The sequence below is a fragment of the Mastigoproctus giganteus genome, chromosome 7 (assembly GCF_048544385.1).
Source record: "Mastigoproctus giganteus isolate SK-2022 chromosome 7, ASM4854438v1, whole genome shotgun sequence".
NCBI classification, from domain to species: Eukaryota; Metazoa; Arthropoda; class Arachnida; order Uropygi; family Thelyphonidae; genus Mastigoproctus; species Mastigoproctus giganteus.
This window is the reverse complement of record NC_143581.1, coordinates 83,729,905-83,751,488: the sequence shown is the minus strand read 5'-3', so window position 1 is coordinate 83,751,488 and position 21,584 is coordinate 83,729,905. Positions and strand designations below refer to the sequence as shown.

Below are 21,584 nucleotides of genomic sequence, written 5' to 3'. Positions count from 1 at the left end.
GAACGTGTCGTTTTGGACACGCAGAAGACAGTCACAGCTAAGTGGTATACTGAACAATGCCTGCCTAAAGTCATTGGATCTATGAAGAACCTGCGGCCAAAGTCAAGAATGGATACCTGGTACCTCCATCACGAAAATGCTCCAGCTCACCGCGCCAAAGCCTGCACCGAATATTTGACCACGACAGGACTGAAACTTCTCGAGCACCCTCCCTACAGTCAGACCTTGCTCCCTGCGACTTTACACTGTTCCCGCATGTGAAAATGAAGCTAAAAGGGAGGCGGTTTTCCAGTGATGAGGACCTTCTACGGGCTTGGGACAACGAGTGTGCTTTACTCCCTAGTGAAACTTGGCAGAACTGGTTTAAAGATTGGTTTCGGAGGATGGAGAGGTGTATTGAATGTAGAGGAAATTACTTTGAAAAAATTAAATAAACAAAGCTGTATTGCAAAACTTTCCTTGTACCCTTTGTATATATATATATTTATAATTAAAAAGGCTGTATGTGAGTGTGTCATGCTGTTGGGAATATTAATGGAAACCTTATACTCTGAAAATGGGCTGGAGAAGTGTTAGCATCTCACCACCTTTGTGTTTTCCCCTATACAAGATATCATGATATCAATAGGATATCAATATCAGAAGGAAAAAACGCCTGACTTATGTGATAGGGAAGATTATGGAGTTTATTGTGGAAGAATTTTATCTTGAATAAATCCCATCAGGATTCATTAAGGTGGTCTGGCCTGACCATTCTCATTAATTACTGTGATGTAGTCATTGCATGCAGGTAATATCCTGCATTCAATTGTTATTGAAAGCTTTTCTTTAGTAAAGCTTTCAATACCGTTCCTTCTTGGAAGGCCACTATGTAAACTATAAAACCTTCGGTTACTGGTAAGAATCCTACATTGGATCAAGGGCTGGCTAAAAGATGGCAGACAGAGTGTTGTCCTAAATGTCTAGCCTGAACTAGAGTAAAATGTGGGTTCCCTCAGGGCTTGATGTTAGGTCCTGTCCTTTTTTTAATTTTCATAAATGATATTGATGAAGGTATCCAAGGGAACCTGCCAAAGTTTGCTAATGATTTTAGGGTAGGAAAAATGATTATCATTTCAAACCAGGCCACAGTATTTCAGAAAGACTTGGATTGGTTGCACATATGATCCAAAAAATGGCAGCCAAAGTTTAATAGTTCTAAATATAAGGTTTGGAGAAGAGAAATTCTGGAGTCACATATAAGTTAGGCAGGTAGGAGCTAAAAGTGATGATAAAGACTCAGATGTTACAGTTCAACCTGACATGAAATTTTTTTTCGGTATAGACTGATGACTAGCAAGGCATAGTTTCTATTCACGATTTATGGAATCGTTTCCAGTGTGGAGAAGGATGTCATTCTTACCCTATGCAAGATGGTTGTTAGACTGCATTTGAAATATAGTATTCAGGTATGGAAGCCACATGAAAAAAAAAAAAAAAAAAAAAACATATCTTCTAGAGATGGTTCAAAGAAGGACATTGATTGAGTGCACATTGATACACACATGAAGAATGCCTTAGAAGGGGGAGACCTGTTTGTGGTGTATAAAGTTCTGAAGTGGCTAAGTAAAATGAATGAAGAAGGTCTTCCTCCTTTTAAGTGAGACAAGAACCAAGTGAACAAAAACATTAAATTTTCAGGAAAAAAGCAGAAGCCTATATTTCACAAAGTTTGCTTATGGGCAACAGGTCATCGAACACTGAAATAATTTGCCAACATGGTTGAAGGCAATTGAATGGCTGCCTCATAGGAATAGAAATTAGGGTGAATATTTTTTATTTTATATTATTAATATATATATATATATATATATATATATATATATATATTTTTTTTTTTTTTTTTTTGATTGGAATGCTTAATAGCAAATTCCCTTAAACTTTCTCTCTGATTCTCAATCATAATGGACAGAAATTAACATCCCCACAAGTTACTAGATACAGGTTTCTTTCAAGGATCAGCATTAACAGTATACAGCCCACCTTTCCAAAAAATTAAATATCTCATTGAAAAACACCAAGTTTTTCTGCATTAGTTCGTTAGAATATATGAGACATATCTTATTTTGGGAGTGCAAAATCAAAAGCTAAAAATTTATTGAACCATGTTATCACTGCTTCACAGAAAACTGTTGCTGACATTCCCCCCTTCAGAATTATTTAGTCAAAGTTTTATTTATAATAATGATCCTGCTATCTTGTCTTGGTTGCCAAGCACTTTAACAAAGTTTCATTAGAAGGAATAGATCTGAACTTTTTTTTTCTCTCCACATTGTTGAATTTTTTAATTTTCTCAGCATTGCTATAAAGAATTTATAAAACCAATTACGATTGATATTATTTGTCATATTTAAAATTTCTTTCTGGACACTTATGTTTCCTCATCGAAGGACCTTCTGCATCAGTTCTTTTTTTCTTCTTTCATAACAGATTACACATGAAGTGAGGATTGTTTCATCCATTTCTTCATCATCAGTTATAAAGAATAGAAGAGAAGTATTTAAAGTTCTCCAAAAATTTTCCAGTTTGAAAATGATGCACTTCTAGTTGATGGAACTTGTGCACCATGCTGTCCTTTAAAATACTTCTTCAGTCAATGTGCATATGCATCCTATTCCTCTGTTTTTCTCTACTCCATGATAAACTAAACAATGTCTGTTGCTTGATGGAAGTCTATTATTATCACAGTAGAGTAAATTAACATCATCGTCATTTTGTTTTACTCTGCTCTGCTGATCAACTTCCAAAGCAAAAGTAGAAGTAACAACCATTGGCCCATCAAATTTATGTATCTCTTTCTTCAGCATATCAAGGAGTAGTGACCTTAATAAACAGATGTATGACATATTTTGATAGAAGAACTATGTTTGAATTTTCATACACTGGCATATCATTTACAAGGGAAAAAGCAGAATGTTTTGTTCATGCCAATAGATGGTAACACGAGCAGACTTTCAACATGTGTGTGAATAACATTCCTATCAGCTTGTTTGGATTTTTTGCTTTGCTTGCCCCCAAAAAGTCTGCTTCAGGAGCTTTTTTTCTTTGCTTTGAGGAGTTCATTAACTTATTTTTCCCCCTTCTTTTCAATCACACATGCTCTTTAAAATCTTCTTTATTGAGTTGCATGCATTAAATTTAAATAAATTCAATGTATTTTACCTTTTTGCAATTCTTTCTGGATATTAGTAAATGTCCATCAAATATTCATTCATTTCAGTTAATGCATTCAACACAGAAATTAATCCAATGATAAAGACTGCTTCTTAAAACCAAGTGCTTAACCCCTTTTAATATCCTTTGCTACGCCACTGTTTAGGCCTACCATAATGGCCATTTGAACACAAGTGTGTGAGAGTTTGGTAAAAGAATCCACATGCTTTCAGTTCATCAGAAAAAGAATGGTAAATATTGTACCCTATACAGTCACCTTTCAACATGGAACTGAGAGTAAGGTGCATTCAGTTTTATGATGTTTTTGTTGGGAAGGTTCACCACACTGGATATAGCTTGGAATTACTTTGATCATTTCCATCTTTTGCAATAAAAAATGACTCATTTTTAAAGCCTTCTCCTCCTTTCCTTTCCTCTCACCTCCTCTTTTCCTTACTTTCACTTAAAATACCTGATTTTGTTCTTTCTCCAGCAGTTTGTTTTCCCCCTATTTCATTATTGGAAAACATTCAGTGAACATGCTAAATATGATACTTTCACACTTTTTTGATCAGTACAGCTCACAGGAAGATTATGTTCTGCAATAAACGATGCATATAAGCATCACTTGATTTCATGTATGATAATGTCATCTTATTTTCGAAATGCTATATTTAAATTTTGATTTCTTTTTATCCATTACAGATATTCTTCAGCTAATATGTTTGCATTGTCTGATTACATCATAATTCTCACCTTTGGACTGAAAAATCATACAAAAAAGGAGTTATTGTTATTTGGTTTTTAGGAGCATTAGCAACTAAGGCCATATTGCTCCGAGATATGCGGTGGTCATTCCCTGACCTTTCCGCATCCTCCCTATTTGGTGGTGACGGCCCCGGTCTAATCAAGAAGTGTGTGCTACGCACTACTGCTCCTTCCCACCTGGCTATGGAGGTGCCTAAGGTGTACGTGTGGACAATGCTAGCAGCAGCTGTCAACCGAATACAATAGCTGAGTGACTGATTTGCAAACCATTTCCAAGAATGCAGGATTCATCCCCCTCCCTATCACTGATCACGTGCTACAGCACACCTTCACATTCACTCTTATCCAGTGCAGCGAGCAGTTACCGTTTAGTATACATGGACTAGTTGTAGTCCCTTCATCCATGTTCTTCTTGTTTACAATGACGTCGTTAATATAAACTTAGCTAGGCAAGCTTACTCTTGTAAATATATCGTACAGTTTGTAGAAAACCACTCATAAGTTACTTATTTTTATAATTCCTCTCATATATACAGGAATACCTCATATAGCACGGGTTTCGCTATAGCCCAGTTTACAAATTGAAAAAATTAACTGCGTTACGCACCAATACATTTGATATGTATGTATGCATGTATTATAATACCAGCACGTAGGCCAATGCTTTATGGATTCAAGGCCATTCTGACTGTTCTCGAAACTCCCATTATATATGGACTCTGCTAGCATTTATACATTAGTAAACACTAGATTCCGAGCGGTGAGGTCGTTGATGGTGCATAAGCTGTACAAATATTTTTCTTTGTGTATTTTTAATAAAGATAATTTTTTTAAAAACGTTACACCTTTATACACAAGTATGAGTGGAAAGAAGAAATGTAATGACGCTGAGTGTTCTTCTAGATCCAAACATCGAAGGAGGTATGAAAGTAAGGCAAGTGTTGCAAAATAACATTCGATGTTATGAAGAGATGTATGCAGATAAAAAGAAGAAAAAAATTGTGCAGACTAAGCTGATCAGTTATTTTTCAAAATAAAAATACAATATATACTTCACTTATATTCTTTTCACAATATTCTTTTGGTATGTACGTACTGCAATAAAAATCATTTCTACTGTACTTACTAGTATTTTTCATTTTTATCATTTGTTTCTTTTTTCGTGTGCATGATATTTTTGCAACTCAACCCATGTAATTAAGTTGTCAGAACGCATTACATTAAAATGCATACTAATAATACCTCTATCAGCGTGGTTTCGCATAGCACGGTATGTTTTTTGGCACGAATTAACCGCGCTATGCGAGGTATTCTTGTATTTTTTTCGATAGTTTGAATTTTTCCCCTGACGGAAAATCTGGTCCTGATTAACAGAAAGTCCGGATTAACGGGGTTCTACTGCTTACTTTTCTTCCATTCTAGATCTATCCAAGGGGCACAGCTGTAGCGGCTAACTGTGCTGCTCTACAGCTTGCCCCAGAACTTATTGTGAGGGGGGGGGGTTCCATTGCTTTCCTTGTCTTTCTGTCTAGTTTTCCTGCCTGTATAAGACTGGGTTTCATCAAATATCCCATTGTCTGTTTTCCTCTGTGTATTCTCCCTGTAACAGTGAAGTCTCTTTCTGAGTGCCATGAGTTCCTATCTGAGAATGTCAAGGTATTCTTTGATCCTCTGATTACTTTCTTTTTTACTTCTGGTACTGGGTCAGTTGGCCTGTCTTCACTCTTATCTCTTCTGTTTCTTTTCAGTCTGGTGTGGTTCTTTGTGTTTCTGTTTTGTTTTCTGTTGGTCTCTGGTTTCTTTGCTATTCCTTCTGGTGGATGCTACTGTAAATGGCTGTGCAGATGGTGTCTATTGTTGCTTCTTTGTTATTGAGGTAATCCAGTGTTATTCACTGATTGAGGTGGTGTGTGACTTGCCCCAGGATTCCGTTGGGTCTCCATACTTTGGTATAGTGTGGTTCTTTGTGGAGTTTATTCCCTCGAATTCTGCTAGAATTCAAGGGTTCGAATTCTAGCAAAATTCGAGCTCTTCTTCTATTCCAGATATTGTGATCTTGTCTGTTTCTACTTCAGCTGCTCTAGGTTGTAGTTTTTTTAATTGGTGTTCCTGCTCCTGTTCTGGTTCATTTCTGTCTGCTGCATTCGTTGTTCTTTGTATTTGGTCCAGCACATCCTGCTTGATATTTTCCAAAATTGCAGGGGCTATCAGGAGCTTCATGATGATTGTCTATCTCTGGTCTGCCGTTTGCTGTTCAGTGACCTGAACAGTCAGGAACTGTTCCAACCACTTGGCATAGTATGTTCACTTGATGAATATATTCATTTCAATTCTCTACTTCATACATTGGCTTCTTCTTCTTCTTCCTTTCTGCTAGTCACTAGTAGAAAGGAAGAAGAAGCTAAGCACTTCCAGTTGGTTGGGTTGGATTGGGTGGTCTTCCAATCCAACAAATTGGAGCTATTCAGTTATGGTAACCGTATGGGAGACAGCGGTATTTGCTCCGCAGTCCACTGTGGGAGACTGTCTCTAACTTTATTGTTATTGTTATTTGGTTTTTAGGAGCATTAGCAACTAAGGCCATATTGCTGCGGGAATATGCGGTGGTCATTCCCTGACCTTTCCACATCCTCCGTATTTGGTGGTGATGGGATCGAACCCCGGTCTAATCAAGAAGCGTGTGCTACGCACTGCCACTCCTGCCCACCTGGCTACGGAGGCGCCTCTGACTTTATGAACCAACCCTTTTGCTTAAAGCCTAAATGTGATTTATTATTGTTATATTATTTATTTTATTATTATTATTTTGTACTTAGATTTGAAGATTGTGCAGTTGTTAAAGGAACAGTGAAATCTGCTAAAGAAGCAGTTAAAGAAAAACTGGCTGAATGCAAGAAATGGAATAATCTTCACAGCGTAAGTTTTGATTTTATATTCTTTTACCAATATGACATAATCTGCACTGTATAGTTCCCCCCCCCCAAATGAAAGTCATCAGACCTTCTTTTCCCTTCAAACTGCATATCACTATATATTAAAAAAAAAAACAAAAAAACTGTTGCCTATACATATTTTGTTTTGAATCAAATGGGTTCATTTTTCACTAGAATTAATGTCTTTACAGCATTTGAAGGTTTTATGTTTTTTTCAACATTTATGTACATATAAGTACATACCAGTTGTCTGATATAATGCCTGTAATATTTGTATAAGTTTTTTTTTTATATACAGTAGATCCATAATTGATGCTGCCAACTCTGACCAATTATAACTTTATAAAAATAAAATAAATAAATAAAATACATAAAATCGACTGTAAAATATAATATAATTTTTAAAATACAATAATTTATATGAATATATTAAAAATATAAATAAAAATATTATACATTAAAAGCGTTAAAACCGTACTACTGTAAAACTGAAGCTTTCGGCAGCATCTGCTGCCTTCCTCAACATAGTAGTGCTGCAACAACAATTCATTATAAAGTACTAAGCCTTCCCAGCAGGCTCAGGGCTGTACGACCTTAAAACGCTCATCCCTATCCAGGATAACGGTCTCAAACATTACATTAATCCTACAACCCTTATCTCTATTCAAGTTATAAAACTGAATGTTTCAGTTTAGGCTTTTAATGTATAATATTTTTATTATTTATATTTTTAATATATTCATATGAATTATTGTATTTTAAATTATATTATATTTTACAGTCTATTTTATGTATTTTATTTGTAATTTTATAAAGTTATAATTGGTCAGAGTTGGTGGCATCAATTATGGATAGATTTCCTGACCACAGAGGCCTTTTTAGTGTATATACAGTAGAACCCAAATAAGAAATTCCTGCATAAGAAATTTTCCCCTATACTAGGTTTGGTTTCTTAAGACCCAATTTTAACTCTATACATTGTATTGTATTATTTTCCTGCATAAGAAGTTTCCCGGGTAAAACGTTTTCCCACATAAAAAGTTTGTGATAAAGAATATACGGTGTATTATGTGGGAAAACGTATTTTAAGGTATGTTGAAAGTTGAACTTATAATACTGCTTTATTAATTTTATTTTTGAAGGTTACCATTAGTATTTTTGGTAATTTCTGAAGGTTACAATTAGTGTTTAATTAAATAATAACCATATTGTCCATCTACCTTATTGGCTCTAATTATTCATCCCTCCTTGGCAGTTTTATTTTAACACTACAAATATTAATTGTTAATTATACTATATTATAATTTTCTAATTTGAAAGGATGAACTCCAAAGGAATAAAAAGAAAGTCTGTGACATTAAAAGAAAAACTTAATGTTATAAAAATGGTGGGATCAAATCCCACTTTGCACACAAGTTGAGGTGGCCAAAAAACTTAGTATGACAGTTTCTATAATAAATGGAATTATGTTACAAAAAGAAGTATTGAACTCAAACCCCCTTAATGTTTCATGTAAAGTTCAAAGGAAATGAACTGGAAAATATGGAGATGTGTAGAAGGAATTAGTTGTTTGGTTCAAGCAGATATCTGCTGAAAATGTTCCAGTTAATGGCAATTTGTTTTGAGAGAGAAGGGCATCGAAATTGCTGATAGGCTTGGAGTGAATTTCATTCCTTGAAATGAGTGTATTGATAGATTTAAGAATAAATATGGTTTAGGTTACAAAATAATTTGAGGAGAATCTTCTAGTGTTAATATGTTACTAGTTGATGAGTGGAGAAAAAGGAAACTACATGTTTTGATCAAACAATATAGAAAGTGTGGTATTTTTAATGTTTACGAATTAGGACTCTTTTATAACCTACTTCCTAATAAGACTTATGCCTTCAAAGAAGAGAATTGTCATGGTGGTAAACTGAGTAAGGAGAGAATTACAGTGCTAGTGGAGGCTAATATGGATGGCTCAGAGAAACTACCATTGCTAGGAAAACCCAAGAAACCATTCTATTTCAAGAATGTGAAAACACTTCCATGTAAATACTGGAACAATAAAACAGAATGGATGACCTGTGCACTTTTTGATGAGTATTTAAGAGCTCTAGGACAGGAGAGAATAGAAAAACTCTCTTATTTGTCGATAACTGCCCTGCTCATCTGAAAAACAATCACTTAAACAATGTCCGTGTGGAGTTCTTCCCTGGGAATTGCACGTCGGTTGTGCAAACAATGGATCAGGGATGGACAAAGTTTTAAAGCTGCATTTCTGTGAGTACCTTGTACAGAAATTGCTTAACCTTGTAAAACTGAATGGAATAACTGAAAAGTTCAGAATTTCTTTGTTAGATGCAATGCATTATTTAAGATACACTGAGCCCTACTGTTATAATTAATTCCTTTAAAAAGGCTGGGTTCTATAATGATATAGAAAAAAACGTTGATACTGTTGAAAGTGGTGAACAGGGAGGGATTCCTTTTGACGAATGGAATTTCCTACAGAGTAGTTTGGGATTTATAGTAAATTTTTATGATTATGTTGATGTAGGCATTGATGTTATTGCATGTGAATTGCAAAGTATTGAAGATATTGGCAATGAAGATCAAAACATGACTGATGTACCAACATTCCAAGATATAATGATTGGCTTCTGTTCACTGCAGCAATTCATTCATAGTGTGCCCAATGTTTCTAAGTCAGTGTTGATTTATTAGGGAAATTGATTTATTCCGTATGAAGCTCTCCCCGAAATATTTTGAGCAGTCTTCTGTGGATACCTGATTGAAAAAATTATATGCAGTTTTTTTTTTTTTTTTTTTTTTTTTCTTTTTTACTACTTCTAAATTATTGAAATTGATTTTTATCATTCTCATTACCTTTCTTCCCATTGCATCCTTGTTATGATTTTGAAATCTTATTAAATCATAAATAATAAATATTGTTTTACATTAAATGGTAATTTTTATTATTGATAGTTTTCTTACAATTCACATGATCATTCACATGTATGTGTATCTTTTTATTTGTATAGTTAATATTTCGTACTCTTCAGTCATTTTCCCTCGTAAGAAGTTCTATACCACCGGTCCCTTGGAAAACTTCTTATCCGGGTTCTACTGTATATTTATTTATTATTATTATTTTTTTAGCAATTTTCTGTGCCAACCAAATGATGGTTGTAGATGGTTACAGCATCTCCAGACATGTTGCTACCAAATTTTGGCATGCAAATGGAACCTAGTTTTGAATTGGAGATCAAAAGAAAAGTGGGCACATCATTTCTGCTATGGTAGTTGCTATTGATGGGCATAATCAAAAGACAGACCGAAATGCTCCACTTCAAAAAAACAGTCAGACCAATCCGCCACAACTAAACTTAAATAATGTCTAATATCATACAATGGAACTGCAGAGGACTTAGAAGCAATTCTGATGATCTAAGAGATTTACTAATTCAATACAATCTGAATGAGTATGTCTACAGGAAATTTTCTTACCATCTCAAGCTTCACCAAAATTTACAAACTATACAATGTATAGAAAAGACAGGATCTCAGAGTCTCCTGCTCGTGGAGGAGTAGCTGTGCTTGTAAAATCAAACATATCGTCCAGGCAAATTCAGTTACAAACTATTCTAGAAGCTGTGGCAGCACGTATTTCAGTCGGTATATCAATAACCCTGATTTATATATATTTCCCCTTTTCATCCATTTTCAAATACAGAACTTGATAATCTGGTTATGCAACTACCATCTCCAATCTGCCTTTTTGGTGACTTCAATGGCCACCATCCATTATGGGGGTCGCCTGCGATTGACACAAAAGCAAATTAATCAAAACATACACGAATAATAACAACCTAACTATACTAAACTCTGGATCTCCCACTTATATTCACCTACCTACAGGATCTACTTCTGCAATAGACTTGTCAGTCTGCTCACCATCAGTTCTTCCAAACATGACATGGTCACTGATAAACAATCCTCTACACAGTGATCACTTTACAATCATTTACTCCTTACAAACACAGGTAACTGCAACTCTTAAGCACCGATTCTCCTGGAAGTTCAATAAAGCAAACTGGGAGAGCTACTCCACCCAGGTCCAGTTAGACAGGAGTTATGTTCGGCAACGTCCTGTTCAAGACGTGACTACCTACATTACCAATCAAATACTAACAGCAGCAAAATATTCAATTCCGAAGTTACGACCTCACAAGTGCTCTCACCATAACAACTGGTGGAATACAGATTGCTCTCATACCAAGCTTGAGAAAAACCATGCTTGGAACAAATTCTGTAAGTTTCCTACTACCAGTAATCTAATCGAATACAAAATACTTAAAGCCAAAGCAATGCAGATTTGGCGAAAAGCCAAACGTGCCTCCTGGATCTCATTTGTCTCAACTATCACCAAAGACTGACCCCAATTCATTTGGAGAAGAATAAAAGTGCCAAGTGGAAAATTTTCTGAGTCACCCCCTCCAATAATTTGTTGGAATGGGAAAGATCTATCTGCATAAGGAAATCACCAATGCACTAGCAGAATCATTCTCTACAATATCTGCTTCTGCTTCCTACTCCAGCTCATTTCAGTGCATCAAGACAGATGCAGAACACTGCAAAATTAACTTCTCCACACAGCTCTCACTTCCATACAAACTATTTAATTTAAAAGAACTCAAGGAATCCTTAAATAAATCCTCAAATAGTGCTGCCGCCCCAGATGACATACATTACATCATGCTAAAGCAATTACTTGAAGAGGACTTACGCATTCTACTGATCTTCTATAACCGGATCTTTTCAGAAAATGCTTATCCACTTTCCTGGTGTCATTCTTTCATACTTGCCTTACCAAAACCAGGCAGAGACCCTTCTTTGGTTAAAAATTATAGGCTAATATCTCTCACAAGCTGCATGGGGAAAATTTTTGAAAGAATTTGCATGGGGAAAATTTTTGAAAGAATGGTACATACGAGGCTTACCTGGATCTTAGAAGCAGAGAACCTTTTAACAGATCATCAGAGTGGCTTTCGTAAGAACAGATCTACTCTTGATATCCTTATCAAAGCTGAATCGAATATTCGCAATGCATTTTTCATGAAGCAACATCTGGTCATGGTCATTGACTATGACCAGACGTTGTAAAGATGTTGAAAAGGCATTTGATACTACCTGATGATATGGTATTATTATGGACCTTTATCATCTAGGACTAAGGGGTCATCTCTCTCAGATAATTCTGAATTTCCTATGCCACCACTCTTTTCAGGTCCGCTATCAGAACGCACTGTCTACATCCCATATTCAGGAAGGAAGAGTACCACAGGGATCTATACTCGGTGCAATGTTATTTGCAATTTGAGTCAACAGCATAACCAGAGATATCCCCAAAACTATGGAGGCATACGTATGCAGATGACCTCGCCATCTCCTGCCAGTCACAAAGCATGAACATGATTGAACGTCAACTCCAACTTGCCGTTAACAGAGTTGAATCCCGGATGTCACGCAACGGATATCAACTAGCTGAACAGAAGTCTACCACCACTCACTTTTGTAAGCAATTTCCTCTCCAACGTCCACCCCATCCTGAACTACAGCTAAACAATAGTCTGATGCCAGTAGTAAACAGCATCAAATTTCTGGGCCTGATATTAGATAGTAAACTTAACTTCCAAGCTCATATCATATATCTACGAACTACTTGTCTAAAACAGTTGAACATGCTTCGGTCAGTCTGATCTATGTCATGGAGAGCTGATCGGTACTCCTTACTTCACTTCTACAAGTCTTTGATCCGTTCACGATTATGGTTATCCCATATATGATTCAGCTAGGAAAAGTACATTAGAATGGCTAAATGTCATCAAGCACAATGCTCTGAGGACTATGCTGGGAGCATTCAGGACTTCCCCAATGCACAGTCTTTATATTGACGCCCACAATCCTCCATTACATCTTCGGTAGAAAACATTATTGCTTTTCTACACTTCTAAGATGCAGAGTCTTCCACCGCACCCCAGTTGGGAGTATCTTTATCACACTTGGTGGATTCTTTCTATGAGAATAAGCCACATGAAAATCGACCTGCCTCACTCAGAATCAAAGATCTTATTCACGGTTGGAATATCAATTTAGTTGATATTTTTCAGAACACAGCTGCACCTGTTCCACCTTGGATGTATGTTTCTGCCTCCCATGATATACCTTTTCTCCAGTGGGGGAAGAATGTCATATCTCCCTACAACATCAGACAGTTGCACTCAGCTCATGCTAATCTTAACTCCCATGTCTGTAAAATATATATATGAATACAGCATGTTCAACATTTGATATACTTGAATCTTGTAAGGTCTCTTGTGCAATTTCACTCTAAGAATTTTATCTCGGGAAAGATACGAAGGATTGTGATAAGAAGGCTTATCAGAAGCTGTCTTCATTGACCCTGAGTCAGGTCAGATTCCAATGAATATTGAGTCTGTGTGGTGTAAGATAATTTTTTGGGAATATAACAATTAGGGTTGTTACAGGCAAAACATTCTTCTTCTATGTTCTTGGAAATTATGTCAGTGAGGATATTAACTGAGCAGTAGGCATGCCCCCATTAGTGCCAGGTGGGCAGGAGCAGCAGTGCGTAGCACATGCTTCTTGATTAGACCGGGGTTCAAGCCCATGACCACCAAATACGGAGGATGCAGAAAGGTCAGGGAATGGCCACTGCATATCCCGGAGCAATATGGCTTTAGTTGCTAATGCTCCTTAAAAAAAAAAAAAAAAAAAAACCAAACTAAGCCCCCATTAGTGACAAAATTTAAAAATCTTGTTTTTCTTTTTTTTTATGTCATTTGCACTGACAAAATTTTTATTAGTTCTGCTTAAAAATAGAAACAAAACCTCACAAACATAAAATATAACCATAAAAGTATTAGTAGCATTCATTTTCTTGTATACAACATCAAGAAGAGTATTAAATTTCAAAATTAAATCACTTTAAGTGATATTATAAGTGCAAAAGGGGATATTGTATACAAGTTGACACTAAGAGTAGGACTTCTGAGGACTTACTTATCAAGTACAGGACAATGTTGGGAAAAAGTCCTGAGTTAGAGTTGAATTTGAAAGCATCTGTGATTCTGCCCAGACACTAGGAGGGAGTGCACATTGTGAGCCTTATCAGTCAGTTCTGCCCTTGAGAGAATGTGAAAGGCTCATGAGATATATTTTTTGCCAACATGGTCTGTGCTTGTTAACAGGAGAGACTGTTTTTACAGGGATGGGATATACTTAAATGGTGGAAGGGGTGCAAGAATATTTTCTTATGCTATTGAAGCAGTGATTGGGGGGTTGAAAACTGCTAGCTGGAGGATACACAGACTAATAGATTAACTAGAGCCACAGGCAGAGGTGAAAGTGATTCTTGCTCTCTTCTATTGGAACATACAGCAGCCTGAAAATAATTAAGGTATTCCTGGATTTCGAGCTCTGCTCTGTGGGTCATCATCGAATAAGTAAATATTTGGGCTGTATCAGGGTAATTAAGAGTAAGAAAAAGTGCATGTATAATAATACTAGGAGCATTTTAAATAAATTTGATGAATTTGAAGTACTGATTGCACCCACATCTTAGAGACAACCATTTTAAGTCTCGACAAACGCTGGAGTAAAACAGCACAAGTCCGTGCGGCAACAATAGAAACCAGTTTAATGAATAACGTGCCTTTGCTCGCTCATTGCATGCATAACTGTAGTAGTAGTGGCATGTGATGCAAGAAAGCAAATGTATGAGCTTATGCAGCATCAGCCAAAAAAAAAAAAAAAAATCACACCATTCCCTCCAAATGCCTGTCCAGTTCCTCCTTAAATTTATTCAACCTATCAACTTCCACAATGACAGATGGAAGTTTGTTCCAGCAATTAACCACCCGCTGGCTAAAGGCAAATTTCCGCACATCTAATCTACATCTGTCTTTTCTTAATTTGAATTTATGCCCCCTTAGGTTCGTAATCTGAACAAGTGGAAGGATCCCATCAGAATTCAGCGTGCTGAACCCATTCAAGGCTTGTATACATTATGTTCAAAATTTTAGTTGATAAAGAAACACGAACGTTTCGAAAGCTCCTATGTATTTATAGTTAAATAAATATATGATTTACTGGATAAATACATTAATATTCATTTAACTGATTAAGCCATGAAATGCAGATATTGTATGGGGTAGTGGAGACATGGTGTCTCTCAGACATAAGCGATGCTGAATTTGAATATGAGGAGTAAAATGTATGCAAAAAGGATGGACAGACAGGGCAAGAGAGGTGGAGGGATTATGCTCTTAGTTAAAAAACATATTAAATCTAAGACAATGCATTGAATCAACATGGGTGACCAGTGCAATGTTGAGTCAGTTTGGCATGATATAAGCATTGGGAAAGCAAAATTGATAGTAGGAATATACTATAGGCCTAATGACTGTGATGAGTTTACCAAAAAGCTATGTAGAGAAATAGAGTGAACCAGTAAATCAAATATCTTATAATGTGATATTTTAACTTTCAAGATGTTGACTGGAATTTGTGGGTTGGTCACACACACACATCAGCAAGATTTTTGTAGATTTCTTCAATTGCTATTTTGTACAGTACTATGTTAGAGAGGCAACAAGAGGAAGTAATGCACTTGATCTAGTTATCAAGTGCATTACTTCCAGTGATTCTTCATGCATTAAGAATCTGCAGGTAAATGACCCACTGGGTGGTGGCGATCAGTGTACAAATGTGGAATTTAATGAAAGGTGTAGTTACTGCCAAGGGTAGAGGGAAAGGCATTTGCTTTTGTAAGGGTAATTACAGTGGGATCCACTAATGATGTTACCAGCAGCAAATTCTAAATGGGAAGCATTCAAGGAAGTAATCATAGAGGATACTAGACTTTTCGTGCCGCTAAGAAATACTGCTTAAGGTGTACACTTAAATGAATGTCAGATGAGCTAATGACAGTAATGATGGCAAGCTACTGCTAGAACTGGTGTAGAGCAGCACAACCAGTTTAGTGAAGGGTACAAAAGGGAGGTAGCATTCTCATATTTTCTTCAAAATCTTAATATATGGAGTATCTATGCCTTGTCTTTCCTGATATTACGTAAAGGTAATCCATAGTTGAGAATCTTGTCCTAAAGCCAGCTTGCTCTTTCGGTTGATTCTCATCAAGTATTCTTTCTAATCTGTTAGCAATGACCCTTGTGAACAATTTGTAGATGTGGGATAACAAGCTAATTGGTCTATAATTTCCAATTTTTAATTTCTCTCCTTTCTTATGTAGCAAAACTATGATTGCATTATTCCACTCCTTAGGCGTCACATGTTTTCTAATGCATTTTGTGAAGAGTTTTGCCAGTTTTTGTGTCATGTCTCTTCCTCTCAATTTTAACAGCTTTACAGTAAGTTTATCTTCCCCCGGGGCTTTCTGATTCTTCATTTTTCTTCAATGCATGTTCTATCTCATCAGATATGTCATATGTGTTACTAATTTGTGATCCATCTTCCCCACTGCTGGCATCATTCCCTTGTTCCTTGTATAATTCTCTATAGTAGTCTTCTACTATTTGAATTGTGCCTTCTCTGCTATTTATAAGTACACCATCGCTATTCTTCAGGTGCCTCCGTAGCCAGGTGGGAAGGAGCAGCAGTGCGTAGCACACGCTTGTTGATTAGACCGGGGTTTGAGCCCATCACCGGCGCCTCCGTAGCCAGGTGGGAAGGAGCAGCAGTGCGTAGCACACGCTTCTTGATTAGACCGGGGTTCGAGCCCGTCACCACCAAATACAGAGGATGCGGAAAGGTCAGGGAATTACCACCGCATATCCCGGAGCAATATGGCCTTGGTTGCTAATGCTCCTAAAAACCAAATAACAAACATAACAAACGAGCCCATCACCACCAAATACGGAGGATGCGGAAAGGTCAGGGAATGACCACCGCATATTCCCGGAGCAATATGGCCTTAGTTGCTAATGCTCCTAAAAACCAAATAACAATAACAGCTATTCTTCAGTTTCAGTATCATTTGTCTTTCTGTATTACTGCTCATGGCTACTGATTTAAGTCTTGTTTTCCCTTAATGCTTGTTCTACTTTTCTTGTGTTAAATCTTATGTCCTCTCTGGGTCTCTTTCTAATGGCTTTGCATAACTCAGTATACTCAATTTTCTCCTTGTCAGGGTTTACCTTGCTTTTCATTTGTCGTCTTCAGTTCATCGTGACAAGTTTCTTGACTAATTCTTTCTTTTTTGGATTTTTTTTTTTTTACCTATACGTTTCTTGGGCTTTATCACTTTCAAAAAGTTGTAATATTCCTCATCTATATCTTGGCCTTAGCAGGTTGCAAGAGTTCAAACTTGTTCTTAAGTTCCAATACATACTGCTTTTCTCTTCTTCTGTTATCTCAAATACCTTCGTGTTATTTACTCAAGTCAGTTTTTTCCTTTCTTTTCTTACATCTATATCAAGTGTCCTTGGTCCTTGAGGTTGTCACAGACATTCTCTCAGATATGCCAGACAAGCTGTTCTTGCTACCTGGGAGTCTAAAACGCTGATGGAACTGATATTCGGGTGACACTCAAGTCAAAGTGGACCCAATTTCGGCGAAGTCCGGACGGTCTATGACAGCCAAATTCTCTGCTTGCACCTTCACGATGGTGGGACTGTTAGTAATCCTGGGTATAACCTTCATGCACAAGTACATGGTGGGTGACCACCCAGGCGTGAACCAACGTAAGCAGGGGTCGAGGTGTAGCGCCCACGCCACATGGAGGAACGCTGCCCCTCTATGTTACCAGGCAGTACTAGGTGGTAGATGACTCTCATCAACCGGTGAAATACCACCACTTTGCTTATTGGAGGCTTGAAGTGGTGGAACCCATGTTTAGTCTCTAGAGCTAAGTTCCGGCCAACCCTTCCCTATCTCTTCCATCATGCAGTATGATTGATGATTTTTGAGGTTATGATGAATGTCGTGGTGAGATCCAATATTCCTTATATTTCGAGGGTACAGCTCTAAAACGGTGTTCGCAGGCCGGCCGCTAGTTAGTACACCGGACTGAACCTATTGGTAACTCTCTAGGAAGCTTCCGGATCAGCTAGTGTATAATCTTGCTACCTCTACTCTGCCAGATAGTGACTGGAGGGAGTCCGAGTAGTGTGTATGCGGGGAGCATTGTCGAGGCCACGTTATGTCAAGGATCTGGGTATATTCTTACCACATGTACGCCATATCCAAAAATTCCATTACTTCATACAGCATGTCCCACCCACATTTTCTTACTATTGAATACACCATGAATTGTAAAAATAATAGAGCAAGCTTATCTGCGAAAAGATCTAAACCTCCCAAGGACTTCCTAATTCATTTCACAAATATACGTGGTCTCAATTCTAATCTCAACGATGTCCATTTCCACTTGCAGTCTTCCAAACCCCATGTACTTTTTCTGACTGAATCTCAGTTATCAGTTGATTCAACTACTGCTCATCTCAGATGTCCAAATTATTTGCTGTATGATTCCTTTCGCCTCAAAGGTGGTACTTGTGCATATGTCTGTTCTGATATTCCCTGTCAGAGACTTGGCAATTTGGAATCTCCTCTCTTTGATCTTCTCTGGCTTAAAATCTCTCTACCTCATTGTGTAAAATTCATCTGTTGTCTCTACCGTTCTCCCAACTCCACTAATCACTTGGAGCTCTTTGACTTCCTCTCTTTGCAACTTGACTTTCTCCAGTCCAACTTTCCTAACAGTGAGGTAATTTTCCTTGGTGATTTTAACGTTCACAACTCCAGCTGGCTTCCGTTTTCTAGTCACACCGACCCAGCAGGTCGAGATGCTGAGGCTTTTGCAATTACTAATGACCTAGCACAGATTGTTCATTTACCTACAAGAATACCGGACAATCCTAATCATACAGCCAATACGCTTGATCTTTTTCTCACAAACAACCCTTCTAAGTACAAGGTTGAAGTGAGAGGTCCTTTAGGCACTTCAGATCACAACTTGGTGATTGTCTCTTCTCCAATGGAACCTTTATCTTATGGCTATTCCCAACCTCGTATTGTTTGGCATTACAAGAATGCAAAATGGGATGACCTGCGAGACTTCTTTTCTTCTTTTCCTTGGTCTGATTACTGTTTCAAAACTTCTGATGTCAACGTTTGCTCAGATCGTGTCAGTGAAATTATTCTTGCAGGAATGGAATCCTTTATCCCACACTCCACTTTAAAATCTCGTCCTTTATCTAAACCTTGGTTTTCCTATAAATGTGCTAAGGCTGTCCAAGAGAAGAACGTTGCATATCGTAATTGGCTTGTCTCTAATTCTTCAGTTTCATTTTCTGCCTACACCAAAGCTCGCAACAATTGTAAAGCAGTTATTAATCAGTCCAAACTAGAGTTTGAACAGGCTAAGAGTAGAAAACTTGCTTCTTGCCCTAATGGTAGCCGAGCATTCTGGTCTCTTGCCAAAGCTATTGGCCGCAACTTTTGCCCATCTCTGCTCCCACATCTGTCCAAACCAGATAGTTCTGTTGTCACTTCAGCCAAGGATAAAGCTGACCTGCTAGCATCCCGTTTTTCTTTGAGCTCATGTATTAATGATCTTGGTAAACCTTCCACCATTCCTAACACGCTCCATTCAATGCCTCCTGTGGTCTTCCGTCAAAAGGATATCAGAAGGATTTTGATGAATCTTGATGCTAAGAAAGCTCCAGGTCCTGATGGTATTTCTCCACTTGTTCTCAAAACCTGTGCTCCTGAACTTACTCCTATTCTTTGCCACCTTTTTTCACTTTCTTATTCCAAAGGTGTTTTTCCTTCTGCTTGGAAATTTGCTCATATCCAGCCAGTTCCTAAAAAGGGTGACAAATCCCTCCCATCCAATTATCGTCCCATTGTAATTACTTCTACTCTTTCTAAAGTAATGGAGAAATCAATTAACCGCCAACTCTTAAACTACCTAGAAACCTTCTGTCTGATCAACGATCGCCAGTATGGATTCCGTCAGTGTCGATCCACTGGTGATATTCTGGCTTATGTTACCCATTTATGGACTAATTCAATGGAAAGGTTCAGTGAAACACAAGTAGTTGCTCTTGACATCTCAAAGGCTTTTGATCGTGTTTGGCATAAAGGTCTTCTAAACAAGCTTCCATCTTATGGTTTGCCAACTGTTTTTAGTAATTGGTTATCCAGTTTTCTCTCTGATCGCTCACTGAGGGTGATGGTAGATGGCTCTCTGTCTTCTAACTTCTCCACTAATGCCGGTGTCCCCCAAGGTTCAGTTATTTCCCCCACTCTTTTCCTCTTGTATATCAATGACCTTCTTCCATTGACTGGAAATCCTATCCATAGTTTTGCCGATGATAGCACATTGCATTCAACTTTCCATTTTGAGAAACCTTGTCCAGCTCAATCAGCTTCAAGTTCTCGAAAATCTGCTGCCAATTCCTTAAATGCCGATCTTCAGGTAATTCTCCAGTGGGGCAAAGACAACTTAGTTGATTTCAACCCTTCTAAAACTCAATCTTGTCTTATATCTCGCAAAAAGGATTCTTCTGCTCCTATGCTTATCTTTAGTGACACTCCGATTTCTAGGCAAAATGATATATCTCTTTTGTGGATTACCCTGATTTCTAATCTCTCTTGGCACAAGCACATTACAAATATTGCTTCCTCTGCATCTAAAAAACTTGGTTTTCTCTTTCGCTCTCGGTGTTACTTTTCTCCCAAACAGCTGCTCACTCTGTATAAATCGCAAATCCGCCCTGCCATGGAATATTGTTCCCACATCTGGGGTGGTGCCCCCAAAACCTCTCTCAGGCTTCTTGATTCCATTCAGAAGAGGGCAGTTAGGTTAATTAATGATTCATCTCTAACAGAGTCTCTCCACTCGCTTTCTCATAGACGCACTGTTTCTGCTGCATGCCTCTTCTACAGATACTTCCATGGGCACTGTTCTTCTGAATTGGCTTCTATAATTCCCGCTCTCTCTTTCAAAACAGTCCGAACACGTGCCGCCACCAGCCAACATCCATTTACTGTCCAACTTCAAACCCACAGAACCAACTTTTCATCTTCCTCATTTATTCATTCAACTGCCATTTTCTGGAACAACCTTCCTTCATACGTATTTCCTGAAAATTACAATCTACAGAAGTTCAAGTCCAGTATCAACAAATATCTTCTTTCGTCTTCTCAACCTCCAACCCAAGCACGGTACTAAGTACTATAGGTTATAATACTTCTCGTGTTTGGGGTTCTCATAAAAAAAAAAAAAAAAAAAGTGTGCATCTTACCATTCTGTGATCACATCCAACATTTACCTTGTTCAGAACAGTAACAACATTCACGATATATCTTCTGTTAGTGAGGATGAAGTCAATTTCATTAGTTGTTAAACCATTTGGGCTCTTCTATGTCCACTTTCTGTTCACCTTTTTCTTGGAAAAAGTGTTCATTACTGACATTCCTTGAGATTCTGCAAATTCCACAAGTCTTTCACCTCTTTTTCTTTTACCAGGCGCATTATAGCCACAGCAGCTTATGCGCCGATAAACCCCCATAACACACACACAGACACATTTCTTTCACCAATTCCAAAATTTCCTATAGTTCCCCCTTTCTGTGCTGTTTTGTCTCTTTCCAACC

The 21,584-nt window shown here is 37.5% G+C and overlaps 1 protein-coding gene across 1 annotated transcript in view; it reads left to right on the top strand.

The window, feature by feature from the left end:
• Nucleotides 1-21,584, top strand: part of nonC (serine/threonine-protein kinase Smg1) — a 1,411,261-nt gene that overhangs the window by 942,471 nt on the left and 447,206 nt on the right. Inside the window, exon 51 of the mRNA XM_090378365.1 lies at nt 6,777-6,876. Within this exon, the coding sequence (XP_090234491.1) occupies nt 6,777-6,876 (100 nt within the window). The remainder of the gene's footprint in view (nt 1-6,776; nt 6,877-21,584) is intronic.